Source organism: Triturus cristatus, chromosome 7, assembly GCF_964204655.1.
Source record: "Triturus cristatus chromosome 7, aTriCri1.1, whole genome shotgun sequence".
NCBI classification, from domain to species: domain Eukaryota; kingdom Metazoa; phylum Chordata; class Amphibia; order Caudata; family Salamandridae; genus Triturus; species Triturus cristatus.
This window is the reverse complement of record NC_140590.1, coordinates 1374639191-1374666067: the sequence shown is the minus strand read 5'-3', so window position 1 is coordinate 1374666067 and position 26877 is coordinate 1374639191. Positions and strand designations below refer to the sequence as shown.

The following is a 26877-nucleotide window of genomic DNA, read 5'->3' as shown; positions in this document are numbered from 1 at the left end:
GATCTAAAAGAAACTTTATTTATGGATGTTGCACGAAATAAACATTTCTGCAAAATGTCTGTAAAAGACTTCACACACCTGTGAGAAAGTGGCTCTGTATATACTGTTCCTTAATAGGAACAGGGTGTACAGAATCCACAGTCCCCCAGGGTTTGACAGAGGTTAAAGTTAGATATAACCTTACTCTCTAAAGTGGTAGCTTGGTCGAGCAGTAAGGCAGTATCAGTGGACAGTGTAAAGCATTTGTTGTACACACTCAGTCAGCAAATGGTCTCACACACTCAATAACTGAACTCTAGGCCAATGGTTTATATATAAAAAATATATGCTTGTTTTATTTTAGAACCAACACTTGGATTTAAAATATACTTTCTCAGCAGGAGATGTTTCATATAAATACTTTTGCAATATGCAATAGACTTTGGTAAACGGTTACAAGTGGTTGCAGTAGGAAACTCTATTTTTAAACACAACAATACATTGAGCTCAATGGTAAATTCAAGTTATTTACAACAGATTACTTTTTAGATTACTTTTGGAATTCCAGGACTGGATCCTAGATTCAGTCCTGGGTCAGTTCTCAGAATCAAGTGATGAAAGTCGACTTAATTACTGTAATGATTTTTAACTAATATTTAGCTATTTTAAAAGTTGACACTTCGAAAATATTTCAGAGAAAACAGTCAATGATTCCCTATGGAAGAAAATTCAGGTTACAGGTACAGTATGTTCTCGTTACTTTTGTAATCCAGTACTGGGTGCCTAGACTCAGTACTGGGACCTTTATCCAAAACAGGTAAGTAATTACGTTTTCAGATATTATACGATTTTTGAAGAATATTTAAAGATTGCAGAAATCGACACTTAGAACAAATTTCACAGAAAAACAGTCAATGGTTTCCTATGGAAGAAAAATGAGTTAAGGGTAAGTACAGTTGTAAGTATTTTTCAGACTCAGTGCTGGGCACCAAGATCCAGCACTGGGAGCTCACCTAAGAGCAGGTGAGTAAATTCGTTTTTGTCACTCGGCTGATTTTTGGTGAATATTTTAAGATTTGAAAAGTCCACACTTAGAAGAAATTTCAGGAAAAAGCCAGTCAATGTTACCCTATGAGGAAAATAGAGTTTGCGGTTTAAGGGTAAGTGCTCAACTGGCAGAGTTGAGGTTCTGGGCACAGACTCAGGGGTCTCCCAGGGTCAGGTAGGTACAGTTGGTTCACCCTCAGCGGCTCTAGGGCGGCCGGGTGCAGAGAGTTAGGCCCAATGTTAACCTATGAGGGATAGGGGGCCTTGGTTGGTGGCTGCTGACTGGCAAGCCACGCGGCTGTGGGAGCTGGGCTCCTAGTCACTTACTCAGGGCAAGTGGGGAAGTAGGTAGGTGTAGAGTTTTCACTGCCAGGGCCACTCGGGCGGCTGGGTGCAGAGGGCTTTTGAGCCTTCGGGCGCTCAATGGATTTCAATGGGAAATCTCCGGTTTAGAAAAAGACTGCAGGCTCGGGGACGAGAGGTAAGTTGGGTAGTTGGAGGATAGGTAGGTACCCCGGGATTGGGCACAGGGGGCCGTGGGGCGCCGCGTGCAGGGGTGCTTTTTGGTGTCGGGAAATCTTACCCTCTGTTGATCGCGGTTGGGGGTCACCTTGTTCTGAGGCTGCAGGCTTCTTCAGGAGTGTCGAGGGAGGTCCTTGGGTGCCGGACTCGGGGTCACAGTCGCCGTGGGGTCGTCCTCAGGGTCTTTATTCACTCCGGCACTGGCCAGGCTCGGCTGGTGCAGAGTGTGCTGGGTTCGCGGTTCCGGCTGCTGCCAGGGGTTAGAGATAGGTTTTGAGTAGAGCCTCTACTCATGGGAGTCCCAGGGGCTTAGAGCCAAAAGCTAGCCAGGTCCTCCGGGGTGGTGAGGTTGCTAGCCACAAGAGATGCCGGGTTGGAGCAGGGGCAGGTTCGAGGGTCGACAGGCCAGTAGGGCTGGAGCCAAAGCAGTTGGTGTCTTCCTCTTTTCAGCAGCTGCAGGGCAGGTCTTCTTTCTTCTTGCTCTTCGTAGTTTTGAATCTGGAATCTGGGGAAGGAAGGTTCAGGGAGCCCCTAAATACTAGATTTAGGGGCGTTATAGGTAGGTGAAAGGCAGGGACCAATGGGTCCCTGTCCTGGGGTGGGTACACCCCCTATCCTGCCTCTCTCCTGTGGGAGGGGGGCAGTAGCCTAGTCCTGATAGGGTAGGGCTCCCCATCTTCAAGATGGCGAGAGCCCGGAGATGTGCTTCACCTCGCCTCCCCCACCTGAGGGGTGGGGTTGGCAGGCTGGCACATCCCCTGTCCTTATTTGGGGTTTCTGGCCAAAGCTTCCCGCCAGAGTGGGGGGTTGCAGGGGCCTGGGGAAGCTCACAGAGGCGGCATGCCTTTGAAGCTTCCCCCTGCCCATCCTGGGGGAGGAGATTTAGCACCTCGCCCAGGATGTGCATTGTTGCTGGCCCAGGAGAGCAGGGGCTCTCCTACCCAGGGGTCCAGCTACATGTCTGCTGGGTGGCAGCCTAGGCAGCCTCAGAGCAGACGTGGATTGGAGGTTAGGTGTAAGGGGGCACCTCTGAGATGCCCTCTGGGGTGCTGTGTACATTAAATCCCTCACTGGCATCAGTGTGGGTTTAATGTGCTGAGAAGTTTGATACCAAACTTCTCAGTCTTTAGTGTTGCCATTATGGTGCTGTGGAGCTCGTGTTTAACGAGCTCTCAGCACCATGTACTCTTAAATGGCAGCACTGCACTTATTGTGCCCAGGAATGGGCCTGGGCACTGTAGGGGCACAGGGCTCCTGCTCCTGTGCCCACACCATTGGCATAAGGCACCCAGCTAGAGGGGTGACTGATGTATGCCATGGCAGTGTAGGTTATGGGCATGGCACACAGGGATGTGTGCCATGTCGACTTTGTTTTTGTCTTGCACCCAAACACTCAGCCTGCAAAGGCAGTGTGTGTGTGTGTGTGTGTGTAAGGGTACAGGGCCTCTAAGGGTGGCACAAGGAGTGCTGCAGCTCTTAGAGGCCTTCCCTGGTCACACGGCCCTGGGTACCTAGGGAACCATTTACCAGGGGCTGACATGTGGCCAGGGTTTGCCAATTTGGGTTTGGTTTGTTCTTAGGGAAGGAACATAGTCCCTGGGCACCCGATTGGCAGGAGTCCAGGGTACACTCAGTCAAAGTACATTCAGCAATTCAGCAAAAAGTGGGGGCATACCATGCAAGAAGGAAGGCACTTTCTCACAACACCACTCACATGAAAAATCAATTAAAGAGAAACAGTATTTTAAAAAATAAGTTGAGGAACTATTCAAGGTCATCAGGCAACCCTCAACCAGAAAAGAGCTGGCTCATACATAAACATATATAAATGTATATGAACAAATAAAGAATGCCCATTTGAAAATACTCACAACAGCATACAAGTAATACCCCACATAGGGTATAGTATATACCATAAGGGTATCACTCTTGAGCCTAAACTCTTCTCCAGAGTAATTCAAACTGTAAGACCTGTATGACAGTGCTGAGATGAACAATATTGCATAGAATTCAATACTGGACAACTGTCATCGAAAGAGTTCAGCCCTTCTGCAGCTAGCAGAATAACCTGGAAAAACACTTATTGTGAAATATAACTTCTGTAATCCCAACAACCCAGGATTAGAAAACGCTAGGTATCAATAACATTTGAATCAAACAAAACACTACCCTGGACATATCTGTTGAAATACATCATGACTCATTCGTGTAGATACCTCTCCACACAAGATCAACACTAAACTCAAGCTTACAAAATAGATCAAGTGGACTTGTCAGTTCGGCCAACTCTGAATTGGCTTAAGGCCGAGTCAGACTGTTCACAAAATAAGTGGACACCATCAAATGGCTGATCTTGAAGGCTCTCCTGCACAGGCTCTGAAAAGCTAGACTGCCGCAGCCACGCATGTTTGCGCAGAGCAACCGACTGAGCCATGGCTCTACCCACAAAATCAGTGGTGTACATACTACATTTGATAGTGGATCTTGCTGCCTCCCAGCCATCTTGCACCACCAGCAATAACTTGTTCCAGGCTTCCTCTGATAGAGAAGGCAGCCTCTGTGCCACAGAGTCCCACAAGACATGCAAAAACCTACCTATAACACATGTAGTGCTAAGAGATCTCAAAGCCGAGCTTACAGAAAAAAAGATATTATTCTGACAACTTTCTATCCATCTGGATTCCGTGCCTGGTGGAACTAAAGGAAGGGCATTAGGGTCAGAAGAAGCTGTAGCAGCTTGAACCACCAGTCCTTTTCTAGTGGGATGACCCAGGAGACAATGAGGGTCTTCCAGGGCAAGACGATGCCTATGGCCCACAGCTCGGACAACTGGAGCTCCTGACACAGACTTTGCCCAAGCCCCCAAAAGAAAATCAAACAGATACTCATTAAACGAGTGCACGGGTTCCAACCCGTCTTGTCTTTTGTGAAAAATATTCACCAATGGATCCGTGGATAATTCCACTAAGGGAAATTGACAATTGAACTCCACAGCTGCCCTCTTCCATACTTCAGCCAATGAGGCACTTTCCTCCGTTCCCATACCAGGTGGGGAAAGTAATTCTGAAACTGGAGAGGCCTCTAATGCACTAACTTCCCCCAGTTCAGTCAGCCAATTCCCATCCACAGGAGGCTGGACATCATCATGCAAAGGGTTTTCACCCCAATATTCTACCCTTCAGTTTCTATACTGTGTATTCCCGCAGGAAAAATAAACAAGGGCTGAAAAACACCAGGAGATCCCAAAGAAGCCAGCACAGCGCCCGACGCCGTCCGAAACCACTGTGGCGTTGTGTCGATGTTGGTAATTGAAATAGGATTGACATCTACCGGCGGCACCGGCATCGCTGGTAGACTGGTCACGCAAAAGTTCCAGATCCAGTATGAAGCCTGGGTAAGGAATCTGCAGCTAGAAGTCTTTATCAGATAAATGAAACAAAAATGCAATGTCTGAATAATTAAAGATGCACGGAAAACATAAGCATTTAAAGGGCAGGACATTGAAATATCTAGGCACAGTATTTCGAAATATGTCATATTTCTAAGGTCGATAGATCATGAATAGACAATGTACTACCAAACTTTGTATCAACCACTATTGAGAGTGCATACTTGTCTTGATATCTCCTCATACATGTTCAGGCCCCAGGCAACTGTATCTAGGTTATGTATCCAATTGCATTCACAAAGTCAGGATATGTGCAAAATTACGACTCATGGGATTGGGATTTGGCCTTCTTGATAACCAACCACTTCACGCTGTCTGCTGAATGTTCAAAACTGTTGAAATGTTCCACCAAGGGTGCCCCCTGAAATTTACATAGAATTCTACTGCAGTGCTGCAAGATACGTGCCTTAACCCCCTGTAGGGTTTGCCCTATGTACAGAAAATCACATGGGCATATGATCAAATATATGACATCAATGCTACTGCAATTGGTATTGTCTTTTAAAGTATAAGTGTGGTTATTGTATTTAAACGTCTAGTACATTGTCTATTCATGATCTATAGACCTTAGAAAGGTGACATTTCGAAATACTGTGCATATGTATTTTAATGTCTGTGTCTTTAAACGCTTACATTTTCTGTGCATCTTTAATGAGTCAGGCACTGTGTCATCGTTTCATTTTCCATTGCCCTGCAAGTCTCTTTGTTGTTTACATTTTACTAATGAATTGATGAAGACTTGACATATTGTGATTCAGCATCTGGAATGTAAATTTACATGTCTCCTCCCAATTGGAAATTAGTTTTTTTAATCTGCTCTTTCAATTGCATTTATGTAATTACTTGTTTGTGAACAAATGCTTTAAGGCATGCTTGTGTGACCTATAGAATTGTTCAATAAACAAGAGTGCGGACAGCGGCCATGTTGAGTGTATGCCTCTTGCAGGTTGTGCTAAGGGCATGCATTTCTTTCGACGTGCACGCCGACGCTGCCATATCTTCCTTCTTAATCTCTCCATTGCGACCGCTCGAATCGACGCGGCCGAGAGATAAACGGTTGCTATTCATCAACGTGAGCAGTGCGCTTTGCCGCCTGTGTTCTTCCCCTTCTCCCCATGAGTTTAAGTTTTGAAATACAGAGTTCAGACTTTTCTGGCTGTGCATTTTATATTTTGTTGCAAAGACCCAGTCCGATTAATTCGATTTTTGGCTCTCCCACCTCTGCCTTTTTAAGATGCGTAATTAACTGGGGGTGAGTACGTTTCTCGTTTGTGATTAATGCTCAGTCATTTATATAAGAGGTGGATATTCATTATTTTTTTCATGAAGTTTGAGTATCTTTTTCCTTCATCCGCAGCGATACTTCCACACACATTGATCATTTGTACGCATCACTACAGTGACGTTGGGTAAGCACTTCTTGTAGTCCCGTCACTGCGCTTCCCGTGTCCATATTCTGGACTTGACTAAATGCAACCATGTATTGTCTTTTTAGATCGCTTAAAATATTTTGCTGTCTGGGCTAGGAGCCCTTGGGTCCTTATAGATGTTTACCATTCGCAGATTCAGTGTTGAGTCCTGACATTGCACCGGTTAGTTGGTGCATCTTCAGCTAGAGAGAAAGCTGTAATTATTACAAATTCCATTTAATTTTATTTAATGGTACACTTTTCCTTTTTTACGTTGCCCCCTTTCTCTTCTTTCCTTCCTGATGAAGACCCGCAGAGAAGGTCTAAATTTACCTCATCCATTATTCGGGCCAAAACGTCGACTTACTTTTACAAACCTTGATTGAATATTTAGATCCTTAAGAAGGGTGTGAATTGATTCTTCGGCCACCTGTTCTAGCATGAATATATCTTGAATATCAGAAAGTGTTTTCGGACAGACTTATCACAGTGGCCTGCTAATGCTGTGTGTTTTCTGATTTTTGATATTTATTACTTTTTCCTTTTCCGTTCACTTTATTCAGGAGCACTTCTATGAGCACCCTTCATGCACTATATGGAGCAACCCTAATAGTATTCAATGCAGGTATGCATTACTGATTGCTAAAATATAAATTGAAGTGATGGTTTGTTTCCTCTCTCTCGGATTAATCAATTTGTGTTGATTAAGATATGTCAATTGAGATCGTATACTACTTTTAATACTTGCCACCAGGACCATTTTGTTGTTTGTATCAAACTGTACCCAGGTCCTTTGGCCGTTTGGGTTCTCCTGTGAGTTTGTAATGGCCTACATAAAATTTGGCAAGCAATGCTAAAAAATTTACACAGAGTACTCTGCCTTCGCAAGAGGAGTTCTCATTTGGGTGAAACACATGGTCCCATTTCAAGTCCTAAGGAAAAGGTAAACAAAGCAGGATGTCATTTCACAATTAGCGGCTGTCTGGGAGGCAGGGACATAATGGTAAACATAAATGTTATCAATATTGGTTGGGGTTGTTGGTACATTTTTCCATACACTCTGGGCTTGCCCTGCAATAATGTCATACTGGAAGTCAGTTATGAACACAATCACGAGAGTAAGCGGAAAACCAATCCCTCCAGAGCCCAAGCGTTGCTGGCTAAATGTTTGGGAAGCGAAGGACCTCAATTCCACAATGCAGACTTGGACAACACTGGGAATGATGTTGGCTAAAAGAAACATTGCTAAACATTGGGAAGCGTCCACCACCCCTACATTCACGGAGTGGTGCAATGATATGGTCATGGCCATGGTGGCAGAAAAGACCGTATATGTGCGCAGAGGATGTCCAAAAAGGTAGATGCAACTGTGGGGAGGCAGGAACGCTTACGGAGGGGAGGGGGGGGGGGGGGAGTATATGTACATTGCCAAAAGTGACCCGAGAACAGGAACTAAGTTAATGTCAAGGATGTTACTGTGTGTAATGATGTGAATTTACGAAGCAGCATATGAGCAATGTTATAACTGGTAAGACAAGCGATGTGTACTGTATAAGAATACGTATATACAATCTTAGTTATAATGGAGGATATTATTGTGCCATTTACGATACAATGGAAAAAAATTGATATATATATATTTTGATTAGGGTACGTTCCTGGATGTGGTTTTGCAAGTAAAGGTATGCCTTATGTCATACTATCATTACTTTTGGGGGGGGGGTACTTCAACAGTTTTGCAGACCCAATGCTAGACAGATCACATCCACCCCTGTAGAACTCGCCCACAACACGACTGACAAAGAAGTTTCTAGACTTGTAGGATTACTGCGGGTCATGGACACATGGAGGGTACCCCACCCTGGAGAGCCGGACTATTCATACTTCTCTGGACTACATGACTTGCATGTCCGACTGGATGCCTTCTTACGTACACCAGATATTCATGCTGCGTTAACAGATTCCGAATACTTTGCAGGCACCAAATCAAATCATAAAACTATTGTCCGTAACGTTGGCATGGGACAAAACTCGCACTGTCATACTGAGTTGGAGGCTGAAAGTCAAAACCTTAGAGGATCTGGTCTTTCACAATTATAGGAGAGGATATCCATAACAATTTTGCAGAAAATAAAGGCAGTGCGTTCTCCATGCTCTTGGAGTGGGATGCGTTTAATAAGGAAATAAGAGGGTAGTGTATTTTGCAGAGGGTGTTCGTCTGATACTGGTCGAGGCTCAAGTAAAGACTTGGAGCCATGGAAAGAGAGCCAGGAAACCTGAGCTGCAACAAAAGTTACTAGACACAAAAGAGAAGTTTACAGAACACATTGAACGGTTTCAACAATAAAGAATATATGGTGAGGATCAATGCAGAACATTATAAATCAGGGATGCTGCTGGCGTGGTTGGTTAACCCAAACAAGAGGGGGCAACAAATTCTGGAACTTGAGAATGAACTGGGTGACCGAGTTAATAAACAAGCAGATATAAATGAGGTCTTTATACGTTACTATACTATCTTGCACACTGGCAGTCACAAAGATATAGAACACAAAAATGGAGGGCCAGGGGAGATTTAAAGACCAGCAGGAATCACATCCCCACAAAATAATATTAACCACAAAAATGGACGCCTGTGAATGATAGGAGAAAAAAGGAAGGAAGAAGGAAAGAAGAGAATTGGTATCACTTTCCTGTCTGGGGTAATCCCTTTTCAGGCCAAATTCCCTCACCCACCACGATAGTAATACCATTGTCTGGGAATATTTCTCATTCAGTGTGCGTTTCCGCAAATAGATTTACTTGCTACAAGATAATCCAATATGGTGCCTGGAGACTGGCTCCAGACTGGCACCTGGAGGATATTGATAAGCTGATGGTTCCATCAGAATGGCCTGTTCCAACTTCAATTTTTGAATGTCATCTAAATCCCTACATCTGTGTGTCTTTAAGATAGTTCTGCTTTCCAGGCATTTGTTGACTAAATGCTGTTCTTTATCACCCAGTGCCAGAGAGTGTGTGATGGACAGGATAGAGGACATTTCATCCCTTCGGCTTGTTCAAGTAAAACATAAAAGTAATTATTTTTAAAATCTGACATATCTTGCCCTTTGCGTCTGAAAGGCCTTTGTGGCAAAATCCACTATCAGAAACCTCAGAACACAGATGTAGAGCAAGGTTCATCCTTATGTTTGCTGTTTTTTATCTCAATTTCTCCCTTATGTGCTCCACAACACATGCTGGAGGCATCCATGTGATTATTCACCACAAGGACTACGACTTGAGCTTAAACTCTAAATAGCCTTCTACCTCTAAACTTAAGAGGTGTTCTTTAAGTGTTGCCCTTGTATGTGATGTCTGGTCAGGATTTATGAAAAAATATGGGACCTCACCCTTCCTGATGACCCCCTAGTGTTCACTGACTATTCTGCCAAGTCACTTGTACTGCTGCTAAACTCTTTGCAGCATTCACCACTACGGACCATCAGGTCACTGCTCCAGCAGCTGGACACAGCTGCTAACTTGGTATGTTTCATATAGGTACCCTAATATAGGCCTGGGTAATAGCATACACTGTCACCTACATTATCTCCCTTATAATACACAGCAACGAGCCTTTAGGATTGAACCTTTACCTAGTTATAGTCCTGGGTGCAGAAGGAGGGTTTCTCCTAAACAATAGTCTTATAACTTAATCAATAGCCTCACACAGTATGAATGAATATTCATAAGGGTTCTTGGAAACCAGGCAGGGGTTACACCACCTACCCCACAATATCTACGTACAAGGTTCATCTCATACGTCGTCCTCAAATCCAACAATGGCTAATACAAGAAACAAGGGACAAAGGAGACCAAGATACTTTCTGTATAAATACAGCACATCTTGCTAATGTTAGCTAAAGGGAACAGAGACTTCCAGGCCAACACACCGACAAGAGACGCTGAGGCTCCTGCAACCAGACGCTCTAGCTGACAGCGGTCTGAAACATCCCTTGCGGGGTGTCCAACTCGGGACCAGGACAGGCTCCTACATTCTCACACTTCAGGTAATGGGCTTCGACTAAAACCTGGAGGGATTCTTGGCTGCACACCTACTCACATGCTAGGTACACTTAGGTACATCTAGATAGGCATCGTAGGAGTATGCACCCTTTCTTTTATAATGTATTTTATATTCATGTATGTATTCATGACTATTGCAAAAAGGTAGCACTAACTATCCTTTTATATTCACTGTACTGCTGATCATATATCTCTGCTACTGTCTAGCGATTGTCGCAACACATACTTTACACTAGAAAAACAACTGTGCAATAAATACTTATTGTAACACGCCCAACTGTTTCTTCTGTGTAACTCTCTGAGACTGAATAAGTGAGCACGAGTGACTGAGTGAAAAGTAGTACATAGTTTCCACGATCCTGAGGGATCAGGGTTGTCATGTTCTAAGGTTGCCAGAAACTATTCTATCCCCGATAAGAGGAGACACTAGTGGCACTGCGAGCTAGCTAATGCAAACCGGCTAACATTTTTGGTGGGAGTTCTCAGAGTCAGTCTGCCACCAAACCCACCGTTCATATTATCTGAACGCGAGATTCTGTATAGGAAGTACATAACAAACTCTTCTCTACATACAATCAACTAGATTCACTCCTTTCCCTGATAAATCCCTATAATCATCTGGGGATAAATATCTAATATAAGTAAGGCGCTGTGAGATACAGCAGCCATCTAGACCATTAACTCAGCTCTTTTCCATATATATGTCGCAAGCGATTATATGTTATTCAGGCGACCATCAGCAAGTCTCCACAGTCAGCACCCAACTAAATATCAGGAGCATAAATATACCAGTCTGCTCAGAGTAAGTAGTACTACAGATCATAGAAAACACATTATTGAACGATTTTACAGTCAACTACGAGATCCACTGAATCTCGTCAAAGACGGAAAACTGTAAAACAAATGTAGCTCTCTCCTCAAAGACACTGCCTTTAATAACAATTAATCGCTTCCTTCATCTGGCAGTACCATCGGCAGCCTTCCAGACAGAGCCCGGTGTTGTGCACTCACGATAGTTCTGGGTGATATGTTAATGTCCAAATTCATTCATTTACAATTAATCTGAAGAGACATGCAAGAAAATACAGATTTTTTAAATGACAGTGGAAAAAAAAAAGGTTTTGTATACTCACGTTTCATATTGTTTGCCTTTAAAGTGTCATGTATATTTAAAGTTGAACTCCCCAGTAAAACATCAGATTTCAAAGTCTGATAACTCCACACCCGGAATAGTAATTTACTGGATGGTGACACGATTCTGAAATGAGAATATCATATTCATTGATATTTATCTAGGAACTATTGTACAAAAACGAAGCCTGCTGACAGTACTTTCTTATCACCTGCAAAATAAATTTTAACAGTTAAATCAGAGTACTCCCTTGCTTTCATTTCAGAAAATGTAAGTTGGGTATAGGTACCAGACTACTACTTCTGAAAATTCTAATGCAGCTGTTTCTCGATCTGCAAAGCCATTAAGTAGGCTCCATCTAGAGCGTGGAGTAAGTTAGGAATCTTTACTGCTATGGATTATGGAGGCTTGTGGTTAAATACAGGTTTAGAAATATCTTCTCATCCAATATATTCCTTTTCAAAAAACAAGTCATATAAAATTGTCTTATCCTTTCTTGCATATAGCTACACACATCTGTATTACAATTTTTAAACCAGCCCTTCCTTCTCCCTCTGGTTCACATCTTCTACAAGCAGACTGAATCGTGTGTGGACTGCAGACTTCATGTGATGTTACATTTTCCCCTGTAGGAGAGCCATCATGGAGGATACCTCATTGGGGAGCTTTGCTGAAGTGAAGAGCTTCATATTAGACCAAGACAAGCATTGGCAAAGCAAATAGGTATTGCCTATGCAACAGTTATTGGCTTTGCCAATGTGTTTTAGCCATGTTGTACACCAGTGTGGCTGCTGTTCAGCGAGGCTAAAAGTCAGTGTTGTAGAGGAGAGTGGCTTAGAGTGGAGTGGCGCAGTGTAGCATCCAGTGGAGTGGCGCAGAGTGGCGTGAAGTGGCATGGCAGAGGTGGCGTGGAGTGGCACAGAGTGGCTTGGAGTGGCGTGGAGTTGCGTAGAGTGGCGTGGAGTGTCATCAAGTGTAGTAGAACGGCATCGAGTGGAGCAGAGGGGCACCGAGTGGAACAAAGGGGCACAGAGTGGAACAAAGGGGCACAGAGTGGAGGGGCATCGAGTGGAGTAGAGTTGTATCGAGTAGTGGCACAGAGTAGAGTAGTGGTGTGGAGTAGAATAGCATTAAGTAGAGAGGAGTGGCATAAAGTGGAGAGGGGTGACGTAGAAAGGAGGGCCAAACCGTGGCATAGCATATAGTGGAATTAAATGTTGTAGAGGGAAAAAGAGTGCAGTGGAGTGCGGTAGAGTGGAGTAAAGTGGTGCAGAGTGGAGTAAAGTGGTGCAGAGTGGAGTAAAGTATCGCAGAGTGGAGTATCAAAGTGGAGATGGGTGGAGCGACGGGTGTAATAGAGCGGAGTACAGTGGCGTAGAGTGGCGGGGAGTAGAATGGGGTGGCGTAGAGGTGAGTAGATTGGACTGGAGTCGTGTGTTGCGTAGAGTGGAATATGCATGGTGTGGTAGCCCACTGCCATTACAGACAACATATTTTCAATTGAATTTACCATTACCTTTGCACAGACATACAGTTGTACCGATAAAATTATAGAGCACAAACAATGTGGGGAAATGACATCACCAAGTGTATTGATTTGCTTTGATTGTATTAAATCATTTGTTTCCACCACATTTCAGAATTGCAAAAACATGTCTTTCATTTGTTCTTTCTTAATTTTGATATATTCTGAAATATTTGCACAGTTCATTTACAGACGTTCAAATTGTGTTCGGTGCTAGAAAAAAATAACATCCTACAGCCTTTCCTCTCACATGATTACAAAGCAGGATTGTCACATATATTCTCTCACTTTGATATCAGAGAAAGAAAAGTAAACACCAAGCTACCTCGGAAGACAGAGCCTGATGTTTGACTTCTGTCTTTGAATGTACAGCAAATGTGACATGGGAACAAAATGTAACGATTTGTTTATAGAAAATAAGCGCAAGCGGAAGAATACAAGGAGCAGTAGTGAACAGGCTATGCTCCTCAAGAGGGACAGAGACTGCTGGACAGCCTATAATAAATGAAGCCAGCAAGCAAATGTGAGAATAAAAAAACCCACAAAGTTAATGGTAAGCAATGGTCTAAAAGCTCTTAGAATGTCCCGAAGAGGTCTTTAAAAACCAGACAGCTTCACTGTCTACTAGGCTTCCACCTAAAAACCCGGCAGAGGAGGAGGAAAGACGAAAAGCACAGGCGCAAGAAGCAATTTAAAGTAAATAATAGCACAAGTGTTATTATGAAACTGTCTGAGAGTACATATGTAATACTTTGATATCAGACAAAGTGGTTGGTTTTATTTAAAAAGCAAGTAAAGTAAAATCTGCATAGAAAACCATTAACTGCTCTCTTTCACACATTGAGCTAGCCTGTCTGATGAGGGGGTGTTACCCCGAAACCGTTCCCAGGATGCTTGTTTCCGGTCCAGGAAAGACCTGGCTTGGCAGTTCGGGCTGAACTGTTCCCATTGGGAACAGGCTCAAGACTGATTTCCATTTGGCTGGGTCTGAACTGGGGTGGCGAGGTGAACTAAAGAACAATGATGAATTCAACCCAGATCTGTCACTTTGGGTAAGTGTCTGAAAAGTTTCAGCACTTCGTCCATCATCTCCTTGTGTTTGCCTTGTGTTTCAACAAACTGATATAGCTCATCTACCAATAATGATTTACTACCCGGTTACACCAAAGGAAAAAACTTCATCTTACGCTAACATTTGTTTTTAATATATAGAACTGACTTTGGAGAAGTAATGAAAAGATGCAACTTTAGACTCGACACTTTTCAGAATATGTATATTTAAAAGAGCTACTACTACTACAAATAAAATAGTATACTTTCTAGCTGAAATGTTTAAGCTTGCAAAACGTTTGCAACTAGTTGATGTTTAAAAAAATCTGCACCTAAATTTTCCCCCTCATTTGGACATATCTTTACTAATCTTTACAATTCACGAACAATTCCATGTGGCATGGCAGGAGGGGCTGTTTAAGACTGAGGCATGGTGTCTTGTGGAAGTAAGCAATCCAACCAGTGCAATGCAGTCGAGTCTTTCTTCAGTACTTGTATAAAAGGAGTCGGGTAGAAAAAGTAAGTCTCACACCAAAAATAACAAATCCCATTCCATTTATTTTCGAAGGGGTGGGACTTAGGAATATCAGTGCAGGTTTCATTTTGAAACATTAATACATTATATTAAAAGGTAACTTGTCTATCAGTTCACACAGAGAAACCATCTAAAACATATTCCACCACACAGCCTGTAAGCAAAAAACATACTTTTCATACAACAAACTAATTAAATGAACCAACACATTTTTAAAAGCTTACACTGTGAGATGCTGCTTCCATTTCGGACTATGTGTATTATTACATCTTTCCGTCTTTTTTGACTGTCCATCCACGGACACTTCCACATAAGGGCTCGGTCCAAACCAGTTTTTTCTCGTGTCCTTAAGCTTTGCAGAAATTACTTAGGAGTGAAAAAGAAAGAAGACAATTAACCTAATGACTAATTTAAGAATTCTCATCAACAGATTATGATCCTAAACCGTACTGATTCTAATCCTTAAATGCTCCAGCTGTGTAGAAGAGATTATAGAAATAAAGCAAGAACTCTTGCATGATTCAATGGCCAAGGAAATCTAAACTACTGGTAGTCAATGAACGCTGATATACTAAAGTCAGTGTCTTCATGTTTTAATAGTAGCCGACTGGTTTGTGTGTAAATATATTTGTCAAATTTGTTTTGCTTCATAACCTGAAAAACAAGCATTTGCAATGCAATAGGTCTCACATTTGCTAGCGTTTGAGCTATTGGTATTGTAAATACCAATGCCTTTTATTTATATGTTTTGAAAACCTGCAAGCGGTGCGTAAACATGCACATTTCCTACTAGTCCTTGCTTACAAGAAGCAATGCTGGCAGTAAAAGAGGCGCCGTTACTGCCAGCTTTGCTTCTCGTAAGCAAGGACCATAACTAGAATGTGAGTGTTTACGCACCGTTTGTAGGTTTTCAAACACATAATTAATAAGCATTGCCATTTACAATGTCAATAGCTAAAAATCTCGCAAATGCGAGACCTATTGCATTGCAAATGCTTGTTTATGTTTTTCTTCGGATTCGGGGGTGCTCGCGCATTGGGAAGGGCTAGAGGGGGCCGTCATTACTGGTAACAAGAAGTTAAGGAATGGACCTGGGAGAAAGGCGAAGTGCAGACTGCAGACTCCGGATGAATGACTAGGTGCAGCTGGTGGGCAATGGCTGAGTGCAGCCTCAGGGTGAATGGCTGAGTGCAGCCTCAGGGTGAATGGTTGAGTGCAGCCTCAGGGTGAATGGCTGAGTGCAGCCTCAGGGTGAATGGCTGAGTGCAGCCTCAGGGTGAATGGCTGAGTGCAGCCTCAGGGTGAATGGCTGAGTGCAGCCTCAGGGTGAATGGCTGAGTGCAGCCTCAGGGTGAATGGCTGAGTGCAGCCTCAGGGTGAATGGCTGAGTGCAGCCTCAGGGTGAAGGACTGGGGTGTAGCCTCAGGGTGAAGGACTGGGGTGTAGCCTCAGGGTGAAGGACTGGGGTGTAGCCTCAGGGTGAAGGACTGGGGTGTAGCCTCAGGGTGAAGGACTGGGGTGTAGCCTCAGGGTGAAGGACTGGGGTGCAGCCTCAGGGTGAATGGCTGAGTGCAGCCTCAGGGTGAATGACTGGGGTGCTGCCTCGGGGGGGAATGGCTGAGTGCTCCCTTGGGAGTGCAGCCTGTGGACAATGACTGGGTGCCTCCTCGGGAAGACCCTGGTGATTGGCTGAGCGCATCCTGTGGTGAATGGCTTGGGCCCGATGGTAAACGGCTGACTCACATCACATCCTGCGTCCTGGCAGGCAGTCCACGGTGTCTGGACACAAAGGGCGCTCTGTACCAGGGCGGTGGGCTAGCGCTCCGGGCGTTTCATGTGAATGTAAAGCCCTTTGTGAGGATCAGATTACAACAGACCATATGACTCCAGTGGGGGGGGGGGGGGGGGGGGGTGTCACAGGACACTCTGCACCGGGCACCAAGCAGGAGTCAGGCCGCCGGCCACTGCCCGCCATGGCACCCGTGCCAAGGCGGCCGTAGAGTGCCGAGGGCACTGCCAGAGACAGCTGCGAGCACTGCAAGGTATGGGCTCTGCCAGGGACTGAGCTGCCACTGAACTCCGCAATGTATAGACACCGAGGGGGAACTGCCAGGGACAGAGTGGGCACCGAGCACTGCAAGGTATGGGCACTCAGGGGCACTGCCAGGGACAGAGTGGGCACCGAGCACTGCAAGGTATGGGCAACCAGGGGCACCGCAGGGACTGGCCTGGTACAGAGCATTGCGCGATATGGGCCCCAAGGTGGTGCTGCCAATGGCAGCTTCGGGGTACTGCTAGGTCTGAGTACCAGAGGGCACTGCCAGGGGGCCGGAGGGGCGACTGCCAGGGACGGACCAGGCACTGAGAGCCACAAGGTATGGGCTCTGAGGGACGAACTGCCAGGGACGGACTGGGCACTGAGAGCCACTGTGCGCGTAGTCACTCCCTGGCCACGATTAGGGGGGGGAGGGGGCTCAAAAGGCTAGTAGTGGGGTCCTATGGAGCAGTGCGCGGGGCCTCTACCTGGAATCCATAGGGGGTCTATAGGGTAGGCGTGGAGGTCCCATGTAGCTGTGCGTGGGGCCTCTCCTTGGAATCCATAGGGGGTCTATAGGATAGGCTTGGGAGTCCCATGTAGCTGTGCGCCGGGCCTCTCCCTGGAATCCATAGGGAGTCTATAGGATATGCTTGGAGTCCCATGTAGCTGTGCGCCGGGCCTCTCCCTGGAATCCATAGGGGGTCTATAGGATAGGCTTGGGGGTCCCATGGAGCTGTGCGCGGGGCCTCTCCCTGGAATCTATAGGAGGTCTATAGGGTAGGCGTGGGGGGTCCCATGGAGCTGTGCGCGGGACCTCTCCCTGGAATCCATAGGGGGTCTATAGGCTAGGCGTGGGGGTCCCATGGAGCTGTGCGCGGGGCCTCTCCCTGGAAACTATAGGAGGTCTATAGGGTAGGCGTGGGGGTCCCATGGAGCTGTGCGCGGGACCTCTCCCTGGAATCTATAGGAGGTCTATAGGGTAGGCGTGGAGGTCCCATGGAGCGGTGCGCGGGTCTCGACCTATGGGCAATGTTTGTTTAGTGCCAGGCTAGGGAGGAAGAACGGCTGCCAGTGCTTCATCCCCTCTGCCAGTCCTGATGCCGTGTCCTGGGAAACCTCAGCTGCTTTGGACTGGCAGCCAGGACATCTAGCGCTTAGAAGGACATTCAGCAGGACATTCTAGGGCTCGCTCAGAAGCGCACTCGGGGGTTCACTCAGAGTGACAGTAGGCGGCACGTTCAGGGGCTCACTCAGAAGTACATTCAGAGTCCCACTCAGAGTTACACTCAGGGGTTCACTCAGAAGTACATTCAAAGTCACCCTCAGTGACACACTCGGTGCTTCACTCAGAAGTACATTCAGAGTCACCTTCAGTGACACACTCGAGGGTTCACTCAGATGTATATTCAGAGTCACACTCGGTGACACACTCGAGGGTTCAATCAGAAGTACATTCAGTGACGCACTAGGGGGTTCACTCAGAAATGTATTCAGTGACGCACTGGGGTTCACTCAGAAGCACACTCCCAGTCACACTCACCTGCAGCACATTCAAGGGCTGACATGGGGGAAACAGCATTCAGTCTTTGCACACTCTGTCTCGGGGCGCGCTCAGCAGCCCTCAGTGACATAAGAATGTACAGCCTGGAGGGGTCACTTGGACGGTGCGACCTGAGGCCCCGGGAGCAATCGCAGAGCCGGCGTGTCTGCATTCCACGCACGAGAGCTGGTGCCATGGGTGGCAGTAAGCGCCCTGTGCGTGTGCACGGCCGGGTGTGCAGTGCGGCAGGTGTGAGTGTGCACAGGCCAGATGCGCACTGGATGTGGGCATGCACTGCTCAGGTGCGCACCCCTGACCAGCCCTAGCCCTGCTCCTGTTTCTGGACAAAGGGTGCTGGAGGGCCCGGCGGAGGCTCAGCGGAGGGCCCGGCAGAGGCTCAGCGGAGGCCCGGCAGAGGCTCAGCGGAGGGCCCGGCAGAGGCTCAGCGGAGGGCCCGGCAGAGGCTCAGCGGAGGGCCCGGCAGAGGCTCAGCGGAGGGCCCGGCAGAGGCTCAGCGGAGGGCCCGGCAGAGGCTCAGCGGAGGGCCCGGCAGAGGCTCAGCGGAGGGCCCGGCAGAGGCTCAGCGGATTTAATTGTAATTCAAGGGGCGGTAACTTAGGAGTTACCGCCCCTTGAATTACAAGTGCTGGGGTCCTCCCACCCAGACTCCAGCTGAGAAAAGAGGCCAGTCTGGGGGGGAAATAACGGGGAAATGAGAACTGATCAGGGGCTCGAGATCAGGGAATTCACAATGAAGCCCCTTTGTGAATACAAAACGAACTTACACTTACCCCAAAGTGTCTGTTTACCTCTATGAATCCGGCCCTTTGGGTCCAACTTGTAATAGGCCCTGGAGGTACCAGTACCCCGTTAACTCAGGCCAATTGTTCGGGTCACTCACAATGATAATGTTGCACTACATTCAAAACATTTCAGAACTGCAGTGTGTGCAGCGGGGCTAGAATCACAGAGGTGCAACACAAGTGCCAATGGAATAATAGTTGTAATAAAAGTACCAGTGAAACCTTGAAGGTGTTTAGTGCTAGACTCGAAGTTGTAACAGAAGTGCTTCTGAAACAATAACGGCACGTAGCGCTAGTCCCGTAGCGGTAATAGGAGTGCTCATTAAACAACGAAAGCGTGTAGCGCTAGACCAATAGCGGTAATAGAAGTGCTCATTAAACAACAAAGGCGCTTAGCGCTAGACCCGTAGCTGTAATAGAAGTGCTCATTAAACAACGAAGGCGCTGTAGCGCTAGACCCGTAGCTGTAATAGAAGTGCTCATTAATCAGTGAAGGCTCGTAGCGCTAGACCCGTAGTATTAATAGAAGTGCTCATTAAACTACCAAGGGGTGTAGCGCTAGACCTGTGGTGTAATAGAAGTGCTCATTAATCAGTGAAGGGACTGTAGCACTAGACTCGTAGCTGTAATACAAGTGCTGATTAGACAGTGAAGGCGCGTAGCGCTAGACTCGTAGCTGTAAACAATGAAGATGTGTAGTGCTCGAACCGTATGTGTAATAAAAATGCCTATTAAACTATGAAGGCGGGTACTAGTCGAGTTATAGTTGTAATAGAAGGTGTGTAGCGCTAGAACCGTGGGTGTAATACAAGTGCTTATTAAACTATGAAGGCGTGTAGTGGTCGAATCATAACTGTAATTACAGTGCCCATTAAACAGCAAAGGTGTGTAGAGCTAGAAGTTGTAGCCGTAACAGAAGTGCTCATTAAAAATGCGCGGTCCCGAAAGTAAGAGGACCGCGCTGCAGCCGGAGCATGGGGATCTCTTGTCTTCTAATTAGAAACACATGGCCCCATAAAGATAATAAAGTGATTGCGACAGCAGCAAAGCAGGCCACCAAGTCCGGATCGGAGGCGAAAGGGCATGAACCCAAAACCCTCATTTCCAATGGCAGGCCACCGTTTAGAATGAAAATGAGGGGCGGTGCTTCAAGCCCTCTTCTAAAAGTCCTCCTTAACAATAAATCTCGCCGAGCGAGCAGCGCATGCACTGCCACGCTAGGCGAGACCTAAAAAAGATTGAAAACACCACGAGAGCCCAAATATGTTAAAAGCAGAATATAAACAGCAAAAACATTAACTGAAACATGTTTCAATTAATGTTAGGTAGACATAATTTCGATCCACAAAACATGTAAGAATCTGCTACTCAGTTACAATTTTTACAAAGTCGCATGTCTTGCAAAATCGCATTTTAAATCAGTTTCTTTAGTTTCCAGACGCAAAGGATTTCCGAATAGTCTGTTTTCAATTTTAACTCCACTGCTATTTTTCAGAAGAAATCCAGGTTGCAGTCTAGACACTTAGGCACCAGTCGGCCAGTTCACCTGTGCAAACGCATGACTGTTATGTATGTGTCCAAGATAAACCAAAGGAAAGCCCACCTGCCCCATTTCCCATACACAGCCTACAACCTGCTATACCATCAAACCCCGAAATATACTGCATTGAGTACCACAGTTAAGATTATACCACTTGCCAATTGTGGACCCTTAACAAACATCTTCCAGAATTAGATCTAGAAACCATTCAGAAACTAACATCAGATTTTTGCCCCCTAATCTAGGATCTTGCAACCTCGTTAAACATCAAAATCTTGTACTACCGCACCCTCTACCTGCACAAATAATATCAAAGCGATATGCAAAGCCATAGCCAACAAATTTGACCAGTTTAACTACCCTACAGACTGAAATGGTAATTGCACTCTCTTATATTTTAAGAAAAACAATAACGTCCTGCTACTGTAGGAACTTCCTAAAGAATCAAAAACTCATCTAGACTCTGCTGCAAATGTATTACTGTTAAGCTTGGTCTTCAGTTGTTTAGCCCATTAACATTTAATTAAATGAATACCATCTAAATTCCATTAGAAATGTAAATCGCCCTTATAGAACATGATCCTAACTTCTCAATGGATTCATTACATTGTGAAATAAAACAGATTTTCAATCCCAGTTTGATCCTCAAGGTGTCATTCTGCTTGATCTTCATTGCTCAATCAAGAGTCACTGACCGGGCAACCGCCTGCAGTATCTGACAACATATAAAGTCTATCTCCACTGCCCTAACTATTGTTGTCCACTCTCCATCAAACTGTGTTTCAATGTTAGATACAATTCACAAAGACATCCCCCGAAAAATCCAGTAGTTTTCAGCAAGGCATGGTGTCTGAGTGCCATTGATGATGCAATCACTGCCTATCTAGCCGGTCGTATCCAGTCCGTAGAGAACAGCGAACTTCGAGGTCTTAGGCTTAGTATGACTCGTCCTCCTCCAAAACCATGGGTAACAGAATCTCAAATTGTGTGAGTATATCGCCCCAAAGTGCACATGGTGTGCAGCGCAATGCTGGCAGAAAAAACATCTTCTTGCCAAAGGTGTACAAATTCCCTATCTGGTGGATGTGCACCATAGCAAATGAAGCCCATTCCTCTGTAGCCGCACTCGGAGGAGAGACCAGGCCAGTATCTGGTGAGGTGTCTAGACTACTGGTATCCGTCAGTTTCCAGTACCAGTTGTCTTTGGCTTCATCAAGGGAGTTGGTGTAACCATAAATATCTTTAGATCCTCTCCAATCATACTCCTCCTAGGCTGTCGAAAAAGGCAGGCCCTGGCACAGACTAGGAAGGTAGTCTTCGGGCCGACAGCGGATCGGCGACGGTCGACGCTGATCACGCTCTCATGATTTCGCAATCTGAGTTATTTAAGAACCGGACCCAGGGTGTCTGCTAGCAGCAAGGGTGGACCCCTCAATAGAAATCCAGTGGTTGCACCTGCCTAAAGCCATGGGGCCCGAAGGCGATAAAGAGGGGTCAGCCCAACCAAAAGTGCGGTGCATGTCCTCATAAAATTTAAAGACTTGAGCGGTGTTGCTCTGTGTCTAGGAAACTTAGGGAGGTGCGGAGCCAACTCCGAGGTGTGCCCAGTGTGGGAGCGGTTCCCTCGATATCAATCGTTCTCACACCTCATCCAAAGATTTGGTCAAGTAAAAAAGCACTTCAACTTCTTTGACTTCTTGCGGGACTTGCCAGTCAACTTGAACATGACTAGCGCATGAAATGACTCCGCAAATGGTCTTTGGACCGTCCTTGTGCCTGGGGCCTGTAATGTCATGGAGGTGACCAGTGTCTGGCGTCTAGGAGCTTCAAGGAGCTGCTCTCTAAGCGCCTTGGAGTTCATGGCACGGTAGTCCTCACAAGTCTTGGAGTTGTGGTCAGGCCCCAGATGGGGGTCTATCACAGACATCTGTCGGTGACAGAAACCACAGGGCTTAAACCCTACCGATTTTTGGGGGACATCCTTTTGGCACTGGGAGACAAAGTCCAGAAAAGGCTCAACAAAATGTCAAAAAACGTCAATAAACAATGGAGTGGAAGTAGCTCTCTCTGGCCTGGAGTGGGTATATTTACTGAGTACCGGACCAAGCTACAAATTTGTACCAACGAAATGCATACACAGTTTGTTAAAGGATGCCTGGCTGCCAAGATTACATCAATCCCTCCAGAGGAAGGTCGAAGGTGTTCAGTGTCTCCACTCAATCTCCAAGGATGGAGACTGTGAAGGCCCTGGTACAGAACCCTTCCCCTTCTGCTGCAACAGCAGATCTTCCCAAGGGAGCAGCCTGAGTAGAAGAAAGATGCTCACGTCCAGGAGTTCTCAATACCATACCCTTCGCTCCAATCTGGAGTTATTAGGATGACTTGGGCCCGGTCAAACTTGATCTTTTTGAGAACTTAGGGCAGGCGTGGTATCAGCGGGAAGACATACAGGAGTCCTAAGTTCTACTCAATGCTGAACATGTCTCTAAGCGAAAGGCACCTTTGAAGCTCCAACATGCATTAGTGCTGACATTGCACCTTTTCTGCAGTGACAAACAGATCGAGCCAAGGTCCTTGCCATTCACGGAAGAGACCTTGTGCCACCTCCGGGTCTAACTGCCCCTCATGATCTGCTAGGTGCCGACAGCTGATCTTGTCTGCCCTGGCATTCAATAATCCTGCCAGGTGGTTCACCACCAGGAAAATTCAGTAGGGGGTCCAGCCATTTCCAGAGGTTTAGGGCCTCCTGGCACAGGGTCAGTGACCATACCCCACCCTGCTTGTTGTGGTACCACATGGCCGTGGTGTTGTCCATGAGCATGTGCACCATCCCTCCTTGACAGATGAAAGGAAGGTTTTCAACATCAAGGGGATAGACCTCAGCTCCAAAAGGTTGATACGAAACCCGGCCTCTGATCTTCACCTCTGCCAGCTGGCTGCCCCAACTCAGAAGTGACTCATTGGTAAGAATATCAACACTGGGTGTGGTCAGGAGAGGAGTTTGCCACTGACAGAATCGCGGTCCAGTAACCACGATTGTAGATCGAGGACATGGTCGGAGAGGTCCCTTTGATGTTGGGCCCACTGAGATTTCAGATCCCACTGCAGAGACCGCATATGCCATCTGTCGTGCTTGATCAGCAGGATGCCATCAGACGCTGTAGCCTCAGAGTTGATCTCACTGAAATCCAGGACCGAGGTTGAAAGGTCGGGATCATAGCTTGAACGTCCTGGACTCTCCTTTCTTGGAGAAATGCACTAAACAGAACTGTGTCCAGAATTGGTCAGATGAAAGAAAGCGTCTGAGATGGAAAGAGATGTGATCTTGGCACGTTGCCAGTGAACCGCAAAGTTGTCAGGAGGTTTGCAGTCATCTGGAGGTGGTTGACAACTACCTGGGGTGAGCACGCCTTCAACAGCCAGTCATTGAGGTAAGAGAAGTGTGGAACCCCCGATTTCCAAAAGTGTACCGCTACCACCGCCATCACTTTTGTGAACACTTGAGAGGCACTAGTGAGACCAAAATGGGAGCACAAAGAACTGTAATAGCTCCTGTCCCACAAACTACAGGTAGCGCCCGAGCACCGGAAACCACCGGCTCAAATTAAGCACTCTATCCACCCATCAATCCACCCACTCTGCCATCAAGCTATCACCTATCCATCCCTTTACTCTGCTATCCTTCATATGTCCATCCACCTATCCATCCATCGATAAATCTCTACTTTGCTATTCTTTCATCTGTCCATCCACCTATTCATTCATCCAGCCATCCCTTTACTCTGACACCCTTTCATCTGTCCACCCAACTATCAATCCATCTCTTTTCTGCCATTCGTTCACCTGCCAATCAACATACCCAGTTGCTCTCATTTATAGATGCTTTTAATCTGCCATCCTCTCACCTATTCTTCCACCCACTCATTCATTCATCCACCCATCATTCCATCATTTTACCTTTCCTTCCATTCAATATTCCTTCCTTCTTTCCCTTTTCTATTTACCCATCTTCGTTCCTCCTTGCTCCTGTGGTTTTTTTTATTGACACTGTATTCTTTTTTTAATTATAAGCAGTTGCACACAGAATAGCCCCCCCCGCTATAGCTGCCAAAAGCAGGGGGTTCATGACGCCCTGTACGTATGTATGTATATATATATATATATATATATATATATATATATATATATACATATATATATACACACATACGCACGTGTGGTGCCTCAATTATGGTGCAGCTTTCGATTGGATATATAGCGGCCTTGCCCAGGTCGCGAGACACCCCGCTGCGGACGAGCAGCTCCAGCGCGCTGTGATTTCATCGGCGTTCAATGGAATGGCGTGACCATGTTTGGCGATACTCTGAGCAGGGACCCAGCCTTGCCATGTACAGTTACCCACTAGAGGTCTTTAAGGAACATTGGGAGACACAGTGATGTCCATCACGGATGCCAATTAGCTTAAAACTACTGAGACCAGCATGCCGTTGCGAGGCACGCCCACCGGGCGGGACTATACTTCAAATGCTGCAAGCGCGGCGGGAAACTCTCTTGCTGTGCCTCCCGAGTGATACCAGTGAGCAAGGGCTAAGGAAGCCCGAAACATGTTTGGTTTACTTACGCTGTGATGGAGAGCCTGATTTCCCTGCAACTTGCCGAATTAAAAGGTTAAAAATACGCACATGTGTGGTGCCTCAATTATGGTGCAGCTTTCGATTGGATATATAGCGGCCTTGCCCAGGTTGGGAGACACCCCGCTGCGGACGTGCAGCTCCAGCGCGCTGTGATTTCATCGGCGTTCAATGAAATGGCGTGACCATGTTTGGCGATACTCTGAGCAGGGACCCAGCCTTGCCATGTACAGTTACCCACTAGAGGTCTTTAGGGAACATTGGGAGACACAGTGATGTCCATCACGGATGCCAATTAGCTTAAAACTACTGAGACCAGCATGCCGTTGCAAGGCACGCCGACCGGGCGGGACTATACTTCAAATGCTGCAAGCGCGGCGGGAAACTCTCTTGCTGTGCCTCCCGAGTGATACCAGTGAGCAAGGGCTAAGGAAGCCCGAAACATGTTTGGTTTACTTATGCTGTGATGGAGAGCCTGATTTCCCTGCAACTTGCCGAATTAAAAGGTTAAAAATACGCACATGTGTGGTGCCTCAATTATGGTGCAGCTTTCGATTGGATATATATATATATATATATGTTTCCAAAGAAGTTGTCCAAAAGCATGAGGGCGCACTCAGCAGCAGAAGTTCATCCGAACTTAAATTTGTAAGGGGAGCCGATCTTTCAGTCCTGAAGCAATGTCGCCTGACCGGTTTCGGAGCCCCCTGCTCCTTTCTCAAAGGCGTGGCTGTGATCTGCAGAGCTGTTCAGGCAATTTAAAGCTGCATGCTAATTATTTAATTATTACCCTTCAGTGGGCCGCTGCCGGTGTGCTGTTCTTTCAATGCATGCTGGGCTTTGTAGTTAGCCTGAACCCAATCATTTCCCTCTGGTGGGTTCTGCACGAAAAACAGTTAATATTCATAATTTCTGCCCTCTGGTGGGCCTCAGGACGGCAAAGATTCGGTTCTGATTTGGTATTCTGCTGCTCCACAAACCAGGTTTGCATGATTCAAACCCTGTGAACCGTGATGGCGGTGCAGTCCTCCACGGCTTGGACTGCCGTGTATTTTGTTTCCAAAGAAGTTGTCCAAAAGCATGAGGGCGCACTCAGCAGCAGAAGTTCATCCGAACTTAAATTTGTAAGGGGAGCCGATCTTTCAGTCCTGAAGCAATGTCGCCTGACCGGTTTCGGAGCCCCCTGCTCCTTTCTCAAAGGCGTGGCTGTGATCTGCAGAGCTGTTCAGGCAATTTAAAGCTGCATGCTAATTATTTAATTATTACCCTTCAGTGGGCCGCTGCCGGTGTGCTGTTCTTTCAATGCATGCTGGGCTTTGTAGTTAGCCTGAACCCAATCATTTCCCTCTGGTGGGTTCTGCACGAAAAACAGTTAATATTCATAATTTCTGCCCTCTGGTGGGCCTCAGGACGGCAAAGATTCGGTTCTGATTTGGTATTCTGCTGCTCCACAAACCAGGTTTGCATGATTCAAACCCTGTGAACCGTGATGGCGGTGCAGTCCTCCACGGCTTGGACTGCCGTGTATTTTGTTTCCAAAGAAGTTGTCCAAAAGCATGAGGGCGCACTCAGCAGCAGAAGTTCATCCGAACTTAAATTTGTAAGGGGAGCCG

At 46.3% G+C, this 26877-nt stretch overlaps 1 protein-coding gene across 1 annotated transcript in view; it reads right to left on the bottom strand.

Annotated features, from left to right (window-relative positions):
- Window positions 1-26877, bottom strand: part of ITCH (itchy E3 ubiquitin protein ligase) — an 811820-nt gene that overhangs the window by 531697 nt on the left and 253246 nt on the right. The window contains exons 3-4 of the mRNA XM_085619094.1: window positions 14937-15078; window positions 11604-11728 (exon numbers count right to left, since the gene is read on the bottom strand). Of these exons, the coding sequence (XP_085475220.1) occupies window positions 11604-11728; window positions 14937-15078 (267 nt within the window). The remainder of the gene's footprint in view (window positions 1-11603; window positions 11729-14936; window positions 15079-26877) is intronic.